The sequence below is a fragment of the Anguilla anguilla genome, chromosome 4, assembly GCF_013347855.1.
Source record: "Anguilla anguilla isolate fAngAng1 chromosome 4, fAngAng1.pri, whole genome shotgun sequence".
Classification (NCBI taxonomy): Eukaryota; Metazoa; Chordata; class Actinopteri; order Anguilliformes; family Anguillidae; genus Anguilla; species Anguilla anguilla.
The window spans coordinates 67,755,907-67,775,617 of NC_049204.1; the positions used below are offsets into that span (position 1 = coordinate 67,755,907).

General features: G+C 46.2%; 1 protein-coding gene and 1 long non-coding RNA gene across 2 annotated transcripts; one reads left to right on the plus strand and one right to left on the minus strand.

The window, feature by feature from the left end:
- Positions 1–757: 757 nt before the first annotated feature.
- On the minus strand, positions 758–7,778 carry LOC118225062. The gene is made up of 3 exons (XR_004764748.1): positions 7,702–7,778; positions 6,745–6,887; positions 758–877 (listed from the first exon to the last, which is right to left on the minus strand). It is a non-coding gene; the product is annotated as an uncharacterized LOC118225062 (long non-coding RNA).
- Positions 7,779–11,894: 4,116 nt separating this feature from the next.
- Positions 11,895–13,595, plus strand: gsx2 (GS homeobox 2). Its single transcript, XM_035415837.1, has 2 exons — positions 11,895–12,396; positions 12,683–13,595. Exons 1-2 carry the CDS (start codon positions 12,018–12,020, stop codon positions 13,021–13,023), a joined length of 720 nt encoding a protein of 239 aa, XP_035271728.1. The 5' UTR covers positions 11,895–12,017; the 3' UTR covers positions 13,024–13,595.
- Positions 13,596–19,711: the final 6,116 nt, after the last annotated feature.

Below are 19,711 nucleotides of genomic sequence, written 5' to 3' on the forward strand. Positions count from 1 at the left end.
AAACCCTGGGCAGAACCCTGGACCGAACCCTGGGCAGAACCCGGGCCGAACCCTGAACTGAACCCTGGACCGAACCCTGAACTGAACCCTGGACCAAACCCTGGACCGAACCCTGAACTGAACCCTGGACCAAACCCTGAACTGAACCCTGGACCAAACCCTGGACCGAACCCTGGGCCGAACCCTGAACTGAACCCTGGACCAAACCCTGGACCAAACCCTGAACTGAACCCTGGACCAAACCCTGAACTGAACCCTGGACCAAACCCTGGACCGAACCCTGAACTGAACCCTGGGCTGAACCCTGACCCCCCTCCCTTTGTGCTGAGCCGCTGATTTCTCACCCGCCACAAAGAGGCAGCTCTGCGTCTCAGCCGCGTTTTCGGGGCGCGCAGTTCACACCTTGTTTTTTGGGGAGACCCTTTTCATAACTCTATAAATCGGGGGCCCTGCATCTGCCCAAGCGTGTCGAATGCCGCCACTCCGCCAATTACGGGCGCTGATAAATAATGGCGGTCGCGGCGGGAAGGCCGGCGTAATAAACGATGCTTTAATAGCGCCATGGCGGAACAGAGCCCAGGCTTCTATATTTCATCCTGCTTCCCGTCTCCCACTTCCTCCGCCCCCCCCCCCCCCCGCAGCTGGACTGGAGCAGGGGGAGAAAGGGAAGAGAAATGACCGTGCTCCCCTCCGCGCGGCCAGCCCCCCCCCGCCCCCCCCCCCTCGTGCTCCGGCCCAACAAAAGCATCTGTTTCCATACTGCGGCATTGAGAGGCCGGCTGACTGAGGCCCTACACCAGGCTGCGCCGGGCCGGCTCACCTTGGGGCTGCCGCCTTTGTGCTCCCTTTCTAGCAGCAGCTCCATCCATCTTGGTGTCTGAAAGACAAAACGACAGGGCCCTACTGCAGCTGGCCTCTGAATAGGCCCGGCCACTGAGGGGGCGGAGCCAGCATGGTGGTCCTCCACAAAAAAACACACAGTTAAACAGTAACCAGGACACAGCATCCTGAACTCGCTACTGCCTGCAGGAGAGAGGGGACAAACCACTCTGCACACTACTAGTGCACACTACAGCCAACAGGAAAGAGAGGACAAAACACTCTGCACACTACTAGTGCACACTACAGCCTGCAGGGGAGAGGGGACAAACCACTCTGCACACTACTAGTGCACACTACAGCCTACAGGAGAGAGGGGACAAACCACTCTGCACACTACTAGTGCACACTACAGCCAACAGGAGAGAGAGGACAAACCACTGTGCACACTACTAGTGCACACTACAGCCTGCAGGGGAGAGGGGACAAACCACTCTGCACACTACTAGTGCACACTACAGCCTACAGGAGAGAGAGGACAAACCACTCTGCACACTACTAGTGCACACTACAGCCTGCAGGGGAGAGGGGACAAACCACTCTGCACACTACTAGTGCACACTACAGCCTGCAGGGGAGAGGGGACAAACCACTCTGCACACTACTAGTGCACACTACAGCCTACAGGAGAGAGAGGACAAACCACTCTGCACACTACTAGTGCACACTACAGCCTGCAGGGGAGAGGAGACAAACCACTCTGCACACTACTAGTGCGCACTACAGCCTGCAGGGGAGAGGGGACAAACCACTCTGCACACTACTAGTGCGCACTACAGCCTGCAGGGGAGAGGGGACAAACCTCTCTTCCAGTAGGGCTCTCCCCATTCTAAACATCCTGCCGGACAGATCCTAATCCAGTTACCCTGCGTCTACAATCTTAGAAATATGAGCATGCTCTCATGTTAAACACTTTATTTAAAAGTAATTCAGTTCTTAATGCGATGAACAGTAGGCCATGTAATGCCTTTGCTGCTTTTCATTTTAAAGTTTTTTTTTTTTTACTGTGTTATGAGGTCTGTTTCATGAAGAACTGTTTCATGAGTTGTCCTTAATCTCAGATTGCAATTTGAAGTCAGTCCTCCCTGTCAATCCCGGAAGTAAAAGAATTTCAAACGACCTGATTAGAATTTTGACATTAAAGAAAAAGAAAGTCATATGTGTTCACATGGGGATGTGAACCAGCTGGTACATCCTGTTGCCATGCCAACAGGAGCTGGCTCAGATGATTGACAGGGCTATTAGCTTGACTCTTCAACATGTATGTAGGAGCTGACTTGTCAATCATAGGGTGAGTTTGATTGACATGATGCCACACTGATGCTTCACCAGGACCTCTCATACCGGGTGAGTGACAGGTCATATTTACATTCACGTTTTTATTCAACTCAACTCACACAGACACACACTCACACATGCGCACACAGACACACACACATACACACATAGACACACACACACACACGCACAGACACAAAAGTACTAGCTGGTAAAGATGATTGAATTCTGGGAAATTCAAAGCATGTCTTTTACTGGCTGGCAAAAAAATCTGTATTTCATATTAGTCATGAGGATGAGTGTTTATATGATTAGCGTTATTGTCGAGTTATTCAATGCACTGTTCAGCACTGCAGGAACAATATCTACTACTGTGGTGGTAGGTATGCCATCCTGCCAGGCTAAAGCGTGCTGGCAGGTATGATCATACCTATACAGCACCGAGAGTATGGCACTGTTCAGGTTTCTACTTAAACAAGTCCATTCACCACAGAGATTTAAAGAAATGTGCTTTTATTAGTCAATAATAGACACACACACACACATACATACTGATACACACACACACACACACTCATACACACCGACACACACACACACTCATACACACACACCAACAAACACACTCATACACACCGACACACCGACACACACACACTCACCCACACACACACACGCTCATACACACACACACTCATACACACACACACACACACACTCATACACACACACACACACACACCAACACATGCACACACACACACACACACACACACATACACACACAGCTGTGATCAGGCTTATGAGGCAAGTGTAGAGCAGCAGTGATCAGGCTTTAGAGACGAGTATAGAGCAGCAGTGATCAGGCTTTAGAGACGAGTGCAGAGCAGCAGTGATCAGGCTTTAGAGGCGGGTGTAGAGCAGCAATGATCAGGCTTTAGAGGCGAGTGCAGAGCAGCAGTGATCAGGCTTTAGAGGCGAGTGCAGAGCAGCAGTGATCAGGCTTTAGAGTCGAGTGCAGAGCAGCAGTGATCAGGCTTTAGAGGCGAGTGCAGAGCAGCAGTGATCAGGCTTTAGAGTCGAGTGCAGAGCAGCAGTGATCAGGCTTTGGAGGCGAGTGTAGAGCAGCAGTGATCAGGCTTTAGAGGCGAGTGCAGAGCAGCAGTGATCAGGCTTTAGAGGCGAGTGTAGAGCAGCAGTGATCAGCCTTTAGAGTCGAGTGCAGAGCAGCAGTGATCAGGCTTTAGAGGCGAGTGCAGAGCAGCAGTGATCAGGCTTTAGAGTCGAGTGCAGAGCAGCAGTGATCAGGCTTTGGAGGCGAGTGTAGAGCAGCAGTGATCAGGCTTTAGAGTCGAGTGTAGAGCAGCAACGATCAGGCTTTAGAGGCGAGTGTAGAGTAGCAGTGATCAGGCTTTAGAGGCGAGTGTAGAGCAGCAGTGATCAGGCTTTAGAGGCGAGTGCAGAGCAGCAGTGATCAGGCTTTAGAGGCGAGTGTAGAGCAGCAGTGATCAGCCTTTAGAGTCGAGTGCAGAGCAGCAGTGATCAGGCTTTAGAGGTCAGTGTAGAGCAGCAGTGGTCAGGCTTTAGAGGTGAGGGCAGAGCAGCCGTGATCAGGCTTTAGAGTCGAGTGCAGAGCAGCAGTGATCAGGCTTTAGAGGCGAGTGCAGAGCAGCCGTGATCAGGTTTTAGAGGCGAGTGCAGAGCAGCCGTGATCAGGCTTTAGAGGCGAGTGCAGAGCAGCTGTGATCAGGCTTTAGAGGCGAGTGCAGAGCAGCTGTGATCAGGCTTTAGAGGCGAGTGCAGAGCAGCCGTGATCAGGCTTTAGAGACGAGTGCAGAGCAGCAGCGATCGAGCTAAAGGTAGCCAGGCTGTGATTAGCATTCAAGCTGAGTCCTTCAGCCTCTCGGCCTTTTGTGGGGTAGGGCCTCTGAACGCCCCAGAGTGGTGGGGGAGTGGGGGGTAATTCTAATCAGACCATGAAAAGAACATGATCTAACTGTGTTCTCTCCACTTAAATCTACACCCAGACCTCCCTTTCTCTCTTTGTCTTTCTCCAAACAATGCAGCAGCCCAATTTAAAAAAGAAAGAAATCAAAAGAAAGGAAAAAAAGTTTGAATGTAGGAAAGAGAGAGGGAGAGAAAGAGAGAGAAAAATAAAGGGAAGAGAGTGGAGGACTTGGAGCAGACATAAAAATTCCGGTAGTTGTTAAGTGATTTGGTGGTGTGATGAGCATGACAGCAAGACCTGAATGGGCCAGAGAGCGGAGCTCTGTCTCGACTGCTGCAAGCCAAACAGGCCTGAGAGTGGAGCTCTGTCTCGACTGCTGCAAGCCAAACAGGCCTGAGAGCGGAGCTCTGTCTCGACTGCTGCAAGCCAAACAGGCCTGAGAGCGGAGCTCTGTCTCAACTGCTGCAAGCCAAACAGGCCTGAGAGTGGAGCTCTGTCTCGACTGCTGCAAGCCAAACAGGCCTGAGAGCGGAGCTCTGTCTCGACTGCTGCAAGCCAAACAGGCCTGAGAGCGGAGCTCTGTCTCAACTGCTGCAAGCCAAACAGGCCTGAGAGTGGAGCTCTGTCTCGACTGCTGCAAGCCAAACAGGCCTGAGAGCGGAGCTCTGTCTCGACTGCTGCAAGCCAAACAGGCCTGAGAGCGGAGCTCTGTCTCGACTGCTGCAAGCCAAACAGGCCTGAGAGCGGAGCTCTGTCTCAACTGCTGCAAGCCAAACAGGCCTGAGAGTGGAGCTCTGTCTCGACTGCTGCAAGCCAAACAGGCCTGAGAGCGGCGCTCTGTCTCGACTGCTGCAAGCCAAACAGGCCTGAGAGCGGAGCTCTGTCTCGACTGCTGCAAGCCAAACAGGCCTGAGAGCGGAGCTCTGTCTCGACTGCTGCAAGCCAAACAGGCCTGAGAGTGGAGCTCTGTCTCAACTGCTGCAAGCCAAACAGGCCTGAGAGTGGAGCTCTGTCTCAGGCTGCTACAAGCTGAATGGGCCTGAGCCTGGAGCTGCATCTCATGCTATACATAGATCACATTCACCTGAACCCCTATACATATACCAGATACACATACACCCCTACACCTATACCACATATACCTACGGCCCTACACCTATGCAACATACACCTAAACCTATACCACATACACATACACCCCTACACCTATACCACATACACCTAAACCCCTATACCTTTACCAGATACATATACACCCCTACAGCTATACCAGATACACCTAAACCCCTATACCTAAATCCATATATCTACACCCCACAGCAACACCTACACCAGTTCATACCCTCACCCATCTGCTCTCCCACCGCCCATCTTCGCCCGTCACACAAACCGACAGACTGGCTCCTGAGTGCAGGACGTCTGCTTAACCGAATGACCATGTGATGCACGCACGACACAAGCAGGCCTGTTGTATAATGACCTCTGCTCAGCTTATAACACTTCATGTCTTTCTTTAGCGCTAAATCTGATGATGTCCCCAATCCAATAACTACCACAATCCACCCCAGTTTGGGCTTATTCCCCTTCTCCTTTAGAAACCAGGAAGGAAAATCAGAGGTAGTTGGGACCAGCAGGATAATTATAATCTTGACAGCTTTGTGTTTTATAAGAGCCCCGTTAAAACGCAGTAATCCAGTGACTTTCATTCTGCAGCATTATATTCCACTGACCTGCTCAATCCAAAATTCCGCATTACCCAACTTCAAACATGCCCAGCAATAGAGCACTACTCGTGAATAAGCAACAACTAAGATCTGTCACTGTAACAACTTATAAAATTAAGAACAACTGTAAAATATGTAATATCTATTTTACTGTACAAATTATTAATTAAGCATTTGCATTACTAATTTCTACTGAAACACTTTCTAAGCACTTTAGAACCATTACATTACATTACATTTATTATTTACATTACAATTACATTACCAATTATTAATCACTGCCAGAGGAATGCCTAGCTACTTATTAACTATAACGAAACCACTAATTTCATTATTTCCAATTAGCACTGCACCTGCACATAGTGAAAAACACAAGTCATACACACATTTCCCAAGCCAGAGAGAAATGTGTTTCTAATGATCAAAGCATCCAGAAGCACAGGAATAAACACGCAGCAACACACCTAGCAACCAACTGACAGGCAGCAACGCACCTAGCAACACACTGACAGGCAGCAAAACACCTAGTAACACACTGACAGGCAGCAACACACCTAGCAACACACTGACAGGCAGCAACTCACCTAGCAACACACTGACAGGCAGCAACTCACCTAACAACACACTGACAGGCAGCAACTCACCTAGCAACACACTGACAGGTAGCAACTCACCTAGCAACACACTGACAGGCAGCAACTCACCTAACAACACACGGACAGGCAGCAACACATCTAGCAACACACTGACAGGCAGCAACACAATACACTGGCCAACAAGTCTATACCAGAAGGAAAAGCCTGAAACTGAAGTGCTAGCCATGTTGTCAAAAGAAGAGATGATCGGATACCTTCATTGGGTTAGGGTTAGGGATAGACAGTGTGGGTATATTATTACACAGGTAATTCATCTCACCTGGTTTCTAGGGTCAGAACAGGTCATAGGTCTGAAAACCAGCCACCTGCTCTGCGTGGCCAACGTGGAACACATACACTGCAGTGCCTACACGCGTGAGAAATGCACCAACACAAAGTCCTCCAGCAAGCACCCAGCTGTATCTATGGAAGGAGAAGAACAGGGAGACATTCATGGTTGTTATTTAAATTATCCTGAAATTGGCACTTATTAAGCAAATAAGTGTGATTTTACAAGTAATACTGAAAATAATCCGATCAGATAGAGCTCACAGTTCATGAGATGTTTTAGGTTGCGGTCCGAATGATCGGCACTTGGTTCTGATTGAAATGAGGGTGGATTGTGGGCCGTATTTCAGCAAGTCAAGCAAGGAAATTGGAATAAGGGCTATTTCATTTTGGGCCAGTAATAAATATTTGCTTATTCTTTTGGAAAAACATAAAGAGATGAGAGGCAGAGAACTTAAATAAGTGTGGCGGGGGCAGGGGCTGGAAACAGCCTGTAATGAAGCTGAGAGGAGGAGAGGAGGACAGGAGGAGGAGAGGAGGAGAGGAGAGGAGCACCATGGATCAGCCCAGTCGGCTGATGGTTCTGTTTTGTGTGTCTGTCTCCTAATTGTGCCTGGAGTTGAAACCCGATGGATTAATTTCTGGCACTGGTGTTGCGTGTGTTCAGCTGAGAGGCTCAGCCACACCCAGGGCTTCAGGCATATTTCACACCGGACAATAAGACACCCTCAGCCTCCCTGTTCACATTACACACTTCCTGTCACCTTCCCTCTGACATGCAGCTGAAAGGATTTTCTAAAATTAGTTTGTTTTACTTTTTTGACGACCGTTGAAGAAAAAAGTTCTTTTGTTGCGATGGTACATTTTCTGCAGTAGAGCACATAATGTTCAGTGTCAGTTCAGCTCTAAGAGACAATAAGCGAATCAAAGTGGGAACAAATGTACTCACACAGAAAACGTCTCGCACAGGAGACAGAATCCGGAACATTCCCCTGAGTAAGGGCGCCGGCCAGATCCCCGCACCACGGGAGGGCGAGCCTTCTGAAAAACAAAAAAACACTTTCCTAAAACTGTGTGTCAGTGAAGTTTGTGTGGCGGTTCTTCACTATAATCCAAGTTTGACTGAAATGCAGACAGACAGACAGACAGACAGACGGACGGAGAGACGGACGGACAGACGGCGCAGTGGCCTCTTCACCCCTCCCCCCTCCGTCTCTGTTTTCTGGGGAACATTCTGAAACAGCGCGGCTCTGCAGCTGCCCGCGCGGCGGACGGACGGACATACGGACGGACGGACGGACGGACGGACGGACGGACGGACGGACAGACAGACAGACGGACGGAGAGACGGACGGACAGACGGAGAGACGGCGCAGTGGCCTCTTCACCCCTCCCCCCTCCGTCTCTGTTTTCTGGGGAACATTCTGAAACAGCGCGGCTCTGCAGCTGCCCGCGCGGCGGACGGAGGCCGCGGCGTGCCGCTACGTTCCGCTCGCATCATTGTTCATTTCTCTCACCATTCAGGGCCCAAGTGCTCCTTTCAGCTTCCGTATTCAGGACCTGTTGCCTGGTAACTAATAAAGGGGAAATCGGCCACTGTATTAGCGAAGATGTGCCGCAGGCCGCCTCGCCACAAAGAGGCCGTATAAAGGCTGTTGATACAAGTTAATGATGCTCATTCAAAAAAACATTAATGGGTTTCTTCATGGTGCACTAAAGACCATAGACATCTGAAAAGGGAGTGATACTTTTGCGATGCACCTTTACAAGTTTGTGTGTTTTTGTCCTTGGGAAGCACAATGCAAACACCCATGAGAATAAAACGCAGCTCAGTAGCACTTCTCCCACTATGTCCACAGTGCTGTTCGAAAACAGAAACAAGAAGCTAAACTGAGATGACAGTAAATGCCAAGGATTTACTATAGGAATTAAAACACACACACACACACATTCACATTCACATTCACACTCACACACACATTAAAGTATACACAGTAAAACATACACACGTTTCTGTCTCACAATTGCTGCATACACACTTAAATGTGCAACAATAACTGCTATGTTGTAATTGTTATTGTTAACAACAAGAGTAGCCATTACAAATCACCTCTTTCAGGTCCCAAGAGATTCTGCATAAGGCCCCTACAGACTGGATCAGTGGACTAACCTCTCTGAACTCTCCACACTCATTGTGTTCACTTAGAAAAACTGGGATAACTCATCTCAGAACAGACTGCCCCGGCTAATCGTCATTATTAAGCAGGGATACAGCAGGAGAGAGGGAGTCTGGGGTTCATTATTAAGCAGGGATACAGCAGGAGAGAGGGAGTCTGGGGTTCATTATTAAGCAGGGATACAGCAGGAGAGAGGGAGTCTGGGGTTCATTATTAAGCAGGGATACAGCAGGAGAGAGGGAGTCTGGGGTTCATTATTAAGCAGGGATACAGCAGGAGAGAGGGAGTCTGGGGTTCTGGTGTGTGCAGTGTGCGTCTTCGCTCTTCATCTTCTATAGTAAGGAAGATGTAATTGCAATAGTGTGATAATTAATTCTCTAAACTGTGTTGTGTTTTTTGTCAACCTCCCCCCCACCCCCACCCCCCCGAAAAAAAAAGTTTAATCCTGAAGAGATAAACTTAATTTAAAAAATACAATAATAATAATAATAATAATAATAATAATAATAATAATAATAATAATAATAATAATAATAAAAGCTCGTGGCGATTTCTGAATAAAGTGAGTGGCGGACAATGAAGAGGGTCAACGGTAAACACACGCGGGCGCGGGATTATACATGCTCAGAGGTGGACGGCTGTGCGTGTGTGAGGTTGGTGTGTGTGTTTGCCTGTCTGTGTGGCGGCGTGCGGGGGAGGCTGTTGGTGTTTGAGGCAGGGGTGCCGAGAAGCTTAGCTGAACAGATCTGGAATTCTTATAAATCTTCCGCATTTAAAGGGCCAATATGTACGTTTCCAGTTTGTTGTATGCGTACTGCATGTAAGCGAAGCGGACAAAGTTATAGTCCGGTCACTCCGAGCAGAATAAAAGGAATCAAAGGATTTTCCCTTAAATGGACTAATTTTCTCCTTGAATTATGAAAGTAACGGCGAGGTAACAGTCTGTGCTCCGTACCCGACAGCTTAATTCCTCCTAAACCCTTCCACGTGGCTCGACTAGCCGTGGCAATTAGACCTCATTATAGACTCATAAAGGGTCTCATTTGTGGGATTACTTAAGAGACAATGAAATTTTATCGTGCAGAATTTGGAGGAAAAAAATAATATTGAAACTGGGACGGTGTGATGTGGGCGCGCGCCATACATCATTCCGCCTCGGATGGTTCTCCAGCCCATTGGCTCGCGCGTTATCCGCTGCGTGCTCTTTATTACTACAATTACCGAGGCTGTGACAGACGCGTTTGTTTTTCCACATTTATTCAAGTTTAAAGTCATATTTTATTTTCCTTTACAATCATGGAGCTGATATGCGCGATTTCAATTAAATCATTGGTGCTGCTGGTGACCTGTCGGTCGCAAACATGGGGAATTACCAACAGTATCCACGTGAAACTGGCCGAATTTGTTGAAGGTATTTGCCACAGAAATATGTGGTTTACTTATCGAAATGAAAGGTAAAATATAGCTATTTCCCGACGTGAAATAAAATATTTATGTATGGCTAATGATATTGAGTTCGCAGCTTTAATATTAGGCTACACTCTCACTATAGGCTTGCGAGGTTCAGCTTGTTGGAAACTTTTGTTAACATTTTGGACGTGTATATAAATAATATAAACAACAATGATTTACAAAGGTGTGGGAACAGTGACTTCACCGTGACCTCTACTTTAACTGGTACATGGAGAGGGGTGAACAAACAAACCACCTATTGTTTTTCTTCTCTTTTTAACAGTCTTAGATATTATAGGGCTTCACGCGCTGTCTGGATGGCAAGAGGTCTTGTTTCTTAGATGAAAGTGGAAGCGAAACCCACCGCTGACCCTCTGGAGATCAGACCCGCTAATTATCGTCACAAGACGAGGGATTAACGCATTTCTGGAATAGTTGCCTGTTTACCCAGCAGAGCTCCACCATAATAAACACTTTCTAATTGAATCCTAATCGCTATCAAATAGCTAGTAACCAGACTCACCAGCGATTTATAAACCCGTAATTACTGGACCTGAAATCTTTACCAAACCGAGGTGCAGCACGATTATAATTATATTTAACGCGCGCAGTCGGCCACTTTTCCGTGGTTTTATTCACACACATTCACACTGGACATTAATATATACTACATTTGAATAAGTAAACGGAAAATACAACTTTGCGTCGCCCTGTAATATTTAGCTAAAATAAATAAATACAATGCCCTGCTCCAGCTGAATCTAGACAAATGGGCATATTTAACACTTTAATTGACAAAATATTCAAATGAGGATTTGGTTCTAAACCATTAAATTGAGGGAAGACCAGCGTTAATTAAAAGTAATGTTTAATTTGTTCTTGGTGATTTTCAGTTCCAAAACTTTGTATGTAAAAAACTATACCATTTCCATTACACGCCCGATACGTGCCTGCAGTTAAAAATAATCAGAATTATTGTAACAATGTCGCTCTTCCCTGACTGAATGTCAGTTATTTTGATTCAAGTCCTTAATTTTTAAACAATTCTGACTCTCTTGGTCACAACACTTCATGCAAAAAACAAGACATTTGAAGTTAGAGTTTAAACGTCGCACCGAGATGCGGCAGGGCGTGTCTGGTGTGTAGATACATGAGAATTCTAAACCTTAGCTTAAAAATAAAAGCCTAGATGTGGCCTTCAAATGGTATTCGTCGTGTGGTCGCGATATAAAGTGATGGTACATGCAGATGAAGAATATAAAGTTTTTATATATATGCAAGTCAGAACAAACAGGTGTTGAAAGAAATCAATGAGTGCGATTTAAACAGCTTTATTAACGCACGTTAATAAAGTTGTTTCTTGTTTCCTGATACCGTTGGGAAACCGCATCCGAGGGGCTTAAATGAATAAATGGAGAGTTTTCATTGGAAGTTCTTTGAGGAATCACGTGTTTCGGGTCAGCGGTGGTACTAAAGCCCCCGGAGCAGGGTGCGCACGTGGGTGACGTTCGGACCAGCCCTCTCCGGGGTCCCTTTTGTTTAACCGTCAAACATAAGCACCTTCCGAGACCTCGGGGCTTTAGAAGAGAAACAACCGCACCTCGCACCAGGAGCAACTGACCGCACCAGCGCAGCCATGTCACGGTCCTTCTACGTCGACTCTCTCATTATCAAAGACACGGCGCGAGCTGCGCCTCTGAACGAGCACAGTGTGCAAGATTTCCTCATACCACTCAGCGTGCACTCCTCCAGCGTGATGACCGTCACCGCGCCGGCGTGTCCCGCCAGGAAAAGCGGCACTTTCTGCGTCTGCCCGCTCTGTGTCACGTCGCACATCCATCCCCCCAGGAGCAGCATCCCGCTGCTCAAGCCCCAGTTCCCGAGCGGGGAGCCGCAGTACTGCCAGAGGCTGGGGCACCCACAGAATCCGGCGATGACACATCCCGGGCACGCACCTGTCTGCACGCCCACCTACAGCGTCACCGACCCCAGGAGGTACCACTGTCTCTCCATAGGTAAGGGCATTCGCGCCATAATCACCTGTTCGTATGCACCAGCCTTACTTTTCGTCGTTCGCCATTTATTAGGCTTCAACTGATTGATCATGTTTTTACTGGTTTGGGATTATTTTCACAAAATCCGTTATAGACCAATCACCGAACGCGCACGTGAGCTTGAATGGTACTGGCGTGACAAGTTCAGCTGAAAGTTGTTAAAAAAGCTAATTAAGTGCAATGCAATGTCTGCAGTGATGGTGGGAAAATGTCCAGTGTTACAGCACTGTCCTCTCTTCACAAACAGGCTCAACGGAGACCAGTCACATTCAAAACGGCAAAAGGATGCGCACGGCTTTCACCAGCACACAACTCCTAGAGCTGGAAAGGGAGTTCTCTTCAAACATGTATCTGTCGCGACTGAGAAGAATCGAAATCGCGACCTACTTAAACCTTTCAGAGAAGCAGGTAAAGATCTGGTTCCAGAACCGTCGCGTGAAGCACAAGAAGGAGGGCAAAGGAACCCAGAGGAACACGCACACCGGGTGCAAGTGCGCGAGCGGACACGCGCACTACCCCAGGTCTGAAGATGAGGAGTCCTTATCGCCCGCATCAGCAACGGAGGAGAAAGAGATTTCCCCCATCTAAGGGCGTTTATGCACCGGCTGTGCGCGTCCAGTAGCACTTAGTCCCTCCTACAGACTGTTTAAGCCAGCTAACGCTCGCGCAGGAATAACACTCAGTATTAATATTACAGTATATGCAAATCGTTTTGATGCGGATGGCAGATTTGTGTTTATCGGCTCGTCCTGGCGTTCATTGTTTTTTTTTAATTTTTTTTATTTCACGGTGTTTTTAATAAAATCGTGAACGTGTTCATTTTTCGAAATATGTCTACGTTGAAACCATTGTTAAAGCTAGAGATTAGGGGAGAAAGCATTGTATCACATTGTTTAAAAAAAATTTTTTTGGGTGGGGGTGGGGGAGGGGGGAGGTGAGACAGGTGGAGGACAGTCCTGTCCGGCGCCTGTTTTATTAATTTCATATAACTCCTCCAGTATATTTCTACACTGTAAGCGTGGCGTGTGTCTTTGGACCAACCCGGTACTGTTGATATCCTGACTGCATACTGTGATTTTCCGAATTTATATGTTTATGGCATTATATAAATGTGTATATTTGTATTTATTTAAATAAAAGATTCGCAGCATCGAACTGCATGCTGTGGTGTCGGCGCACATTATAAACACCTTTTCCACTCAGTCCTCCGGGCTGTTCACCGGTAAATGCTTGGTGTTCATCCGCACCGTTATCTTCGTGAACTAGAACCGTAAACTCTTGCGGTAGTTGAATCTGGGCCGCAGATTTACACTAATGTGTGATTTGATTGATAGGCACAAAGCTTTCTTTGCTGGTTCTTGGGGAAAAGGGAAGGGGACAGGGCGTGATTGCCGTGTCTACAGAAGCTCTAAGAACAGGACAAATCCTCCCCCCCTTTTTTTTTTTTTTAGAAAAGTAATGATCTTTTCAATGTCATGGTAACCACCCCTTTTACAACCAATTTTCGGTTACAAGGAGGAGTGGAATGGATAAAAAACAAGACTCAAATGAATTAATTATTGTCAAATTCTGTCTGTTTTAAAAGACAAGTTGGCATTGGCCATTGCAGCGCGCGGGGAGACCGCGCGCATTCGCCGGCTTATTGTGCCAGTTTCTATGGAAGTGGCAGGTTGACAGGGCAGCTTAGAATGCAGGGGCGGTTTCGCCCGCTTTAATGATCTGCACTGTCACTTTTAACTCGCAGCCTTCGCGGCTTTGTCCGGTTACCCTCTCCCCCTGCCATCCCCGGCCTGGAGCGAGATCGGCGACCGCGCGCTTTAATTGACTTACAACACAATCAGGACAAGAGCACTACAATAAATAAAGTGGGCGCGAGATGTTTAGGAAGCGGTCTAAGTGGCGCTTGATTGGGTACATCGGTATATAACGACTCATGCGAAATACAACAGCGCGTGCATAAGAGGAGGGCACACCAGCCACTTCTTCCAGCCCGAGTTGTTTAGTGGAGTTGAGAGCAGACATTCAGTACGTTTGAGTGCCTCGTTTTATTTCAAAATACTTGATTTTACAGGGAATAAAAAGGAATTTTCTTTCTGCCGCGGCATCACTGTGTGAATTGGGCAATGCGCGAGCCCTTTGATTTGCCCAGTTATAACCATCTTATGGGGAATCGTACGTCTGACAGGAAAGTTTCATCAAGGTCTTATAAGCCAATCAGAACTTCAGAACCATGCATGCAAAAACTGGTTTTACACAAACAACAGGAAACGGTGGCAGCTCAACATTCATATATCAAGTTCTATTTCAAGACTAGTTCACCTGTTACAAGCTTACATTACATGTATTTGGCAGACGCTTTTATCCAAAGCAGCGAACAACACACACATACCCACATTTATGAAACATTTATTGCGCCGCTAAAGACATCAAGCAGCCAGGCGCGTGTACAGCTGGATAAAATAAGCCGCTTGGTCTCGTGCTTTGAGAGATCCTGCTTTGAACGTGTTAGATAAACCTGCCGCTCAGCACGTCTGCGGCTGCCGAACAGCTCAGACTCCGCTCTGAGTGAACCATTCATGTTCCGGCTCGTATGTGAGTCCAATAAGGTCAAATGTAGTCCGTTCATTTTGTCCTTATTCTTCATATAGCTTCGTTCTTTCCTTTAAGCTGCCTGTTTTCCTGAAGGAAGTGGCAATGTAACAAAAGCAACTTATTATTATTATTGTTGTTATTGTTATTATTATTATTATTATTATTGTCGTTGTTACTATTAGGCCTAATAATAATAATTACCAGCACCATAATTATAATCAGCATAATCTTGTGTCTATGTATTTCATTATCACTGCAAATTCACTTTAATGTTATTTAGCAGGCATGATATGGATACAAATTAAAGCATACATTATCCAATAATACCATGGGATTATTTTTCACCGTTTAAACGAATTAATGGATGAATAAAGTAATAATAATAATAATAATAATTAATAATAATAATAAACACGTTGCAATAAACTCATTATAATTAATTAATAATGGAACAATAACAATAATGTCATGCGAGACTAATACAAAATTCCCTGCTCACACATAAAGGTCCGCGGCCTCTCTGCGCGTGAACCCTGGTAATGACCTGCATAAGCGGCCCGCTTATTTCCACCTTCATATTTTACGTCCGCTTTTGTGTGGCGCGCGGTTCCTCGTGTTAACTTAATCCAAGAGGAGTTTAATTGCAGTTTCAGTCCCACATTGGCTGATTATGTAGCAATTCCTTCCAAACCACAAAAAGGGCTATATTGACTGGGCAAAGGCTTTGACATGTTGGATTGTACTTCCAAAGACGTGTATTTAGCCGCGAGACCCCCGACTGGGGGAGGCCCAGAGGCTTTGAAGAGACAGCGACAGGGTTCCTCTAAGCGCGAGAGACCGATTTAGTCACTGTTTCATTAGGCGCTATTTGAACCTTTCAACTTGGAGTAAATTGAGGGGGCAACGCTGAAATGGAAGGATTACGTAGAAGGGGCGTTAGGAAATTAGCTAACGCTTAATTTAACTCGTCTTCCCCGGGAGTTTGGGATACATTCCTAATTGAGTGGGGAAGCAGGTGAAGATTCGGTCCCATGCAGCCCCATTCAGCCCGAGAATAAATGGCCTCTTTTTATTTCCCGCTGCTGGTAATATATCATACAGAGAAAGACACCTAATGAATATATATTGAATTTCTTATTAATCGAATTAGAGTCCACCCTCGCAGGTGTGGGAGAAAAAGACCACCGTCCCATTAAAACAGATTAACAATAGAGTTAACTGCGGTCCGGGGAATGTCCCCCTTTTCAGCCAAATAAAATCTGACCCGAAGCTGTCAGGGCTTTATAATGGGGTCCAATCTCGCAGGAATCGCAGCGCCGTGTGCAACACACAGCAAACTGCAACAGAGCAACATCTGAAAAACTTACCATTTTCATTTTGAAGCCCCAACTGTTGATCCCCCACCCATTTCGTCAAAAGAATTCAGGACTTATTGCGCATATAAAAATTCAAAAAATGTTTCCTAAATCCTAAATGTGATAATTTACAGCTGTTCTATATATATATATATAATTTTTTTTTCTTTTTTTTTTGCTACACAAAACAGTCGGCTGTTTGAAATGACGGCTAACCTGCAATGATTAAAATTACATTGGTGTTTTAAATAAGGTAAAACCATGCAAAATGCATAAGACCCGCTGTTTGCGTCAAACTAAAGGGTGCCTCTGGATTTAGAAAGCCTTTGTGTGCGCGAGGGGAGCGGAACCGCGGGACTCTTGATGAGGTAGAGGACACGCTACCTCTAACTCCCGAAAGGTGAGGGTATGCTAATGAGACGATATTAAACAGATACAATACCGGACACGCCAGTCCCACAAAGACTATAGAACTACTATAGAAATTCAGGTAATTATGCATGACAAAGGACAATTAATAAGCCCGCTTTTCAGCAGCCTGCAGCTGCCGCTTCTCTGAGTGAAGCTCAAGTATGAACGCTCAAAAAAGTTGTGTGCGCTCGTGCAGACCCTTGGTTCCCAGCCGAAGCTGCAGACACAACCTTGGCTCTCGCGGGATGCAAGAGACACCCCCTTGTCAGTGTCCAAGAGCTTTTAAAGCTCATGAACTATTTTGGGGTGACCAAGGCAGGGGTCTACGAGTGCTCGATGGGCGTCTGTGACAAAGACGACGAAACTGCGAATTCTGGACACGCGTCGCTTCAGCGCAGCCTTTGGTGACTTAATTTAGTGAGCGGTCTCGGTCATCGCAGAATAGGTCTCTGTCTTCTTTGTCTCTCTTTTCAGAGTGAACCCTTTTTAAATCGTGTCAACCACTTTTAAATGCACCTCTTTGTTTCGTTAGAGCGTGCCTCCTATATCATCAACTTCAGTTCGTGGCTTGGCTGAATTAAACGGCACAACTGAAAGCAGGCTAACTGAATGGGGTAATGTATTATTCTGCTGCCGCGCGCTCACTTACCCCAGCATCGCAGCACATTAAAAACAGCAATAAAACAAGATGGCCGAAATAAAGGTTAATGAAACATGAAGTACCATATTTGTTTTCTAGAAAATCCAAATAAGCGCTTTACTTTCTTGTCTTGATTTAAAAAAAAAAAAATATTATTATTATTGTTGTTGTTGGAAGTAGTAGCCTATAACTAGAAGTAATAGTAGTAGTTGCATCTTCGTGCATTTAAATTTTATTAAAGATTTGGCTTACATTCTATAATTACATGCACCTTACTCTTTGAATCGCGCTTACATTAGTTAAAACTTGGTTTGCTGGATGGAAAACATTTATCCTTCTCACCACTTATAATAATCGTAATCGCCATAATGATCATAATAACAGCTATCATATAACATGTACGGATTTTGAAAATACAATAGAATTCGTCATGCAGTTATTATAAGATGTAGCTGTAATAGTGGGCTAAAAGGAAGCACGAGGTGGGTGTCCGGTTTACCGTAAACCGTTTACGTTTCTGTTTTCACAAGCGGCTTGAGAAAAAGTCTGCAATACTTTTCCGTTCAGATGCCCCAAGGGCCAACAGCCTCTCTTGAAAACGTAGACAGCTGGATGCAGTGCAGTGTAGCAGTTAAGGGACAAGGGCCTGTAGCCCAGAGGCTGCAGGTTTGATTCCCAGGTGGGACACTGTCTGAATTAACCTGAATTGCTTCAGTGCATATCCAGATACATTCCTTCTTGTATCAGCTGTGTCACACTGGACAACTGTGCTGAGTGCTCGCTCGCTCGCTCTCTCTCTCTCTCTCGCTCGCTCTCTCTCTCTCGCTCGCTCTCTCTCTCTCTCTCTCTCTCTCTCATATACATGCTTAGCCTATGTACAAACACAAATAAGATAAGCACAAGGCGACATGGCCTACTTCCGTTCCTTCAACCTTCACACTCCACCTTGACCTTAAACACACGTTTGCTTTAAAACAGCACGGCAGTTATGAATTAGGCTTGATCGATCATTTAAAGGCTCAGATAGTCGGCCTTTGTTTCTCCCCTTCAGACGTCACGCTGGATGACAGCTTTACGTATTTACATTGGTAATCAATCTTATTCCACTCCGGGAGGCGGGCGGAGGTCCACCTCGCTTGCGAAAGACGGTTAAAGTGCAAGATGAGAATTTTCACTCATAATAAAAACAAGATGTAAAGTAAACCATTGCGCTGACCCTACTCTTCAACAACTTCACAAACAAACAAAATGGTTTTCCGGGAAAAAAAGTAGCTTAACAAAAGCAAATATGACTAGCCAGCCTTGATAAATTATTAGCCAATTAACCATTCTGCCTTCATCACGTGGCCGTGGCCAGGTATGCTCACAGGTGCTCCTCTCCTGGTTTCTCACTCTTGGTCGCGTGCATTGTGACGGCTAGCCTCTCTGGAAATACAGACATGGACACCCTCGATATGTACTACGACGGTGGCATGGAACCACAGTGTCTGCCGGAATACGGCTACAACCCACCTGCCTGCCTGTACGCGCGAAGCGCAGATCAACCCGCGTGCCCCAGGCCACAATACAACTGCTTCGAAGACCGAAGTAAGAGGGACTTCAGTCCCCACGAGCTGCAGTCCTGCCAGCAGTCTAACTCCGAACAAGAGCACGGATATGACTACCTGCGCGAGACGGGCCGGGGCGCCGTGGAAACACCCGAACAAGCGCCTTTTCCCTGGATGAGGAGTACCAGAACCCATCCTTACCTGCCCCAAATTCCAGGTGTGCCATCCATTTTCGCCTTGTAATTTCCACCGACTCGTGGCTGCGTTTGATTAAATGTATTTCGGTGTCCTTTGAAATATGTAATCAAGCAACGTATAATGTTTTTCATGCCGCCAGAGAGCAAAATTTTTTGTTGTTCAGTTCATTTAGCAAATGGCGCAGATGCTAGGACGGAAAGTCAGAATACCCCGTAAACAATCAATCATCCTATTAGCGAGAAACATTAGGCTATTATTCTAATCCAGTGGTAAAGCATATTCGCATGCCTATTTTATTGCTCCGGCAGTTTTAGGGGCTAAAAACCTGGTCGTTACATGCAATGATAGGCCCGTTACACAAAATAGTAGGCCTATTACGTATAAGTGAAATGAAATTGTATTAATTAAAGAGTCCTGAATAAGAACATTCACTAGGCCTACTACTACAACTACTACTACTACTACTACTACTATTATTATTATTATTATTATTATTATTATTAATAACAACACTACTAATAATTATAACACTA

Coding starts and splice junctions, on each gene's coding strand:
- gsx2 (XM_035415837.1), top strand. CDS start 12,018: ATGTCACGGTCCTTCTACGTCGACTCTCTCATTATCAAAGACACGGCG. Junction 12,397..12,682: donor GTACCACTGTCTCTCCATAG/GTAAGGGCATTC, acceptor CTTCACAAACAG/GCTCAACGGAGACCAGTCAC.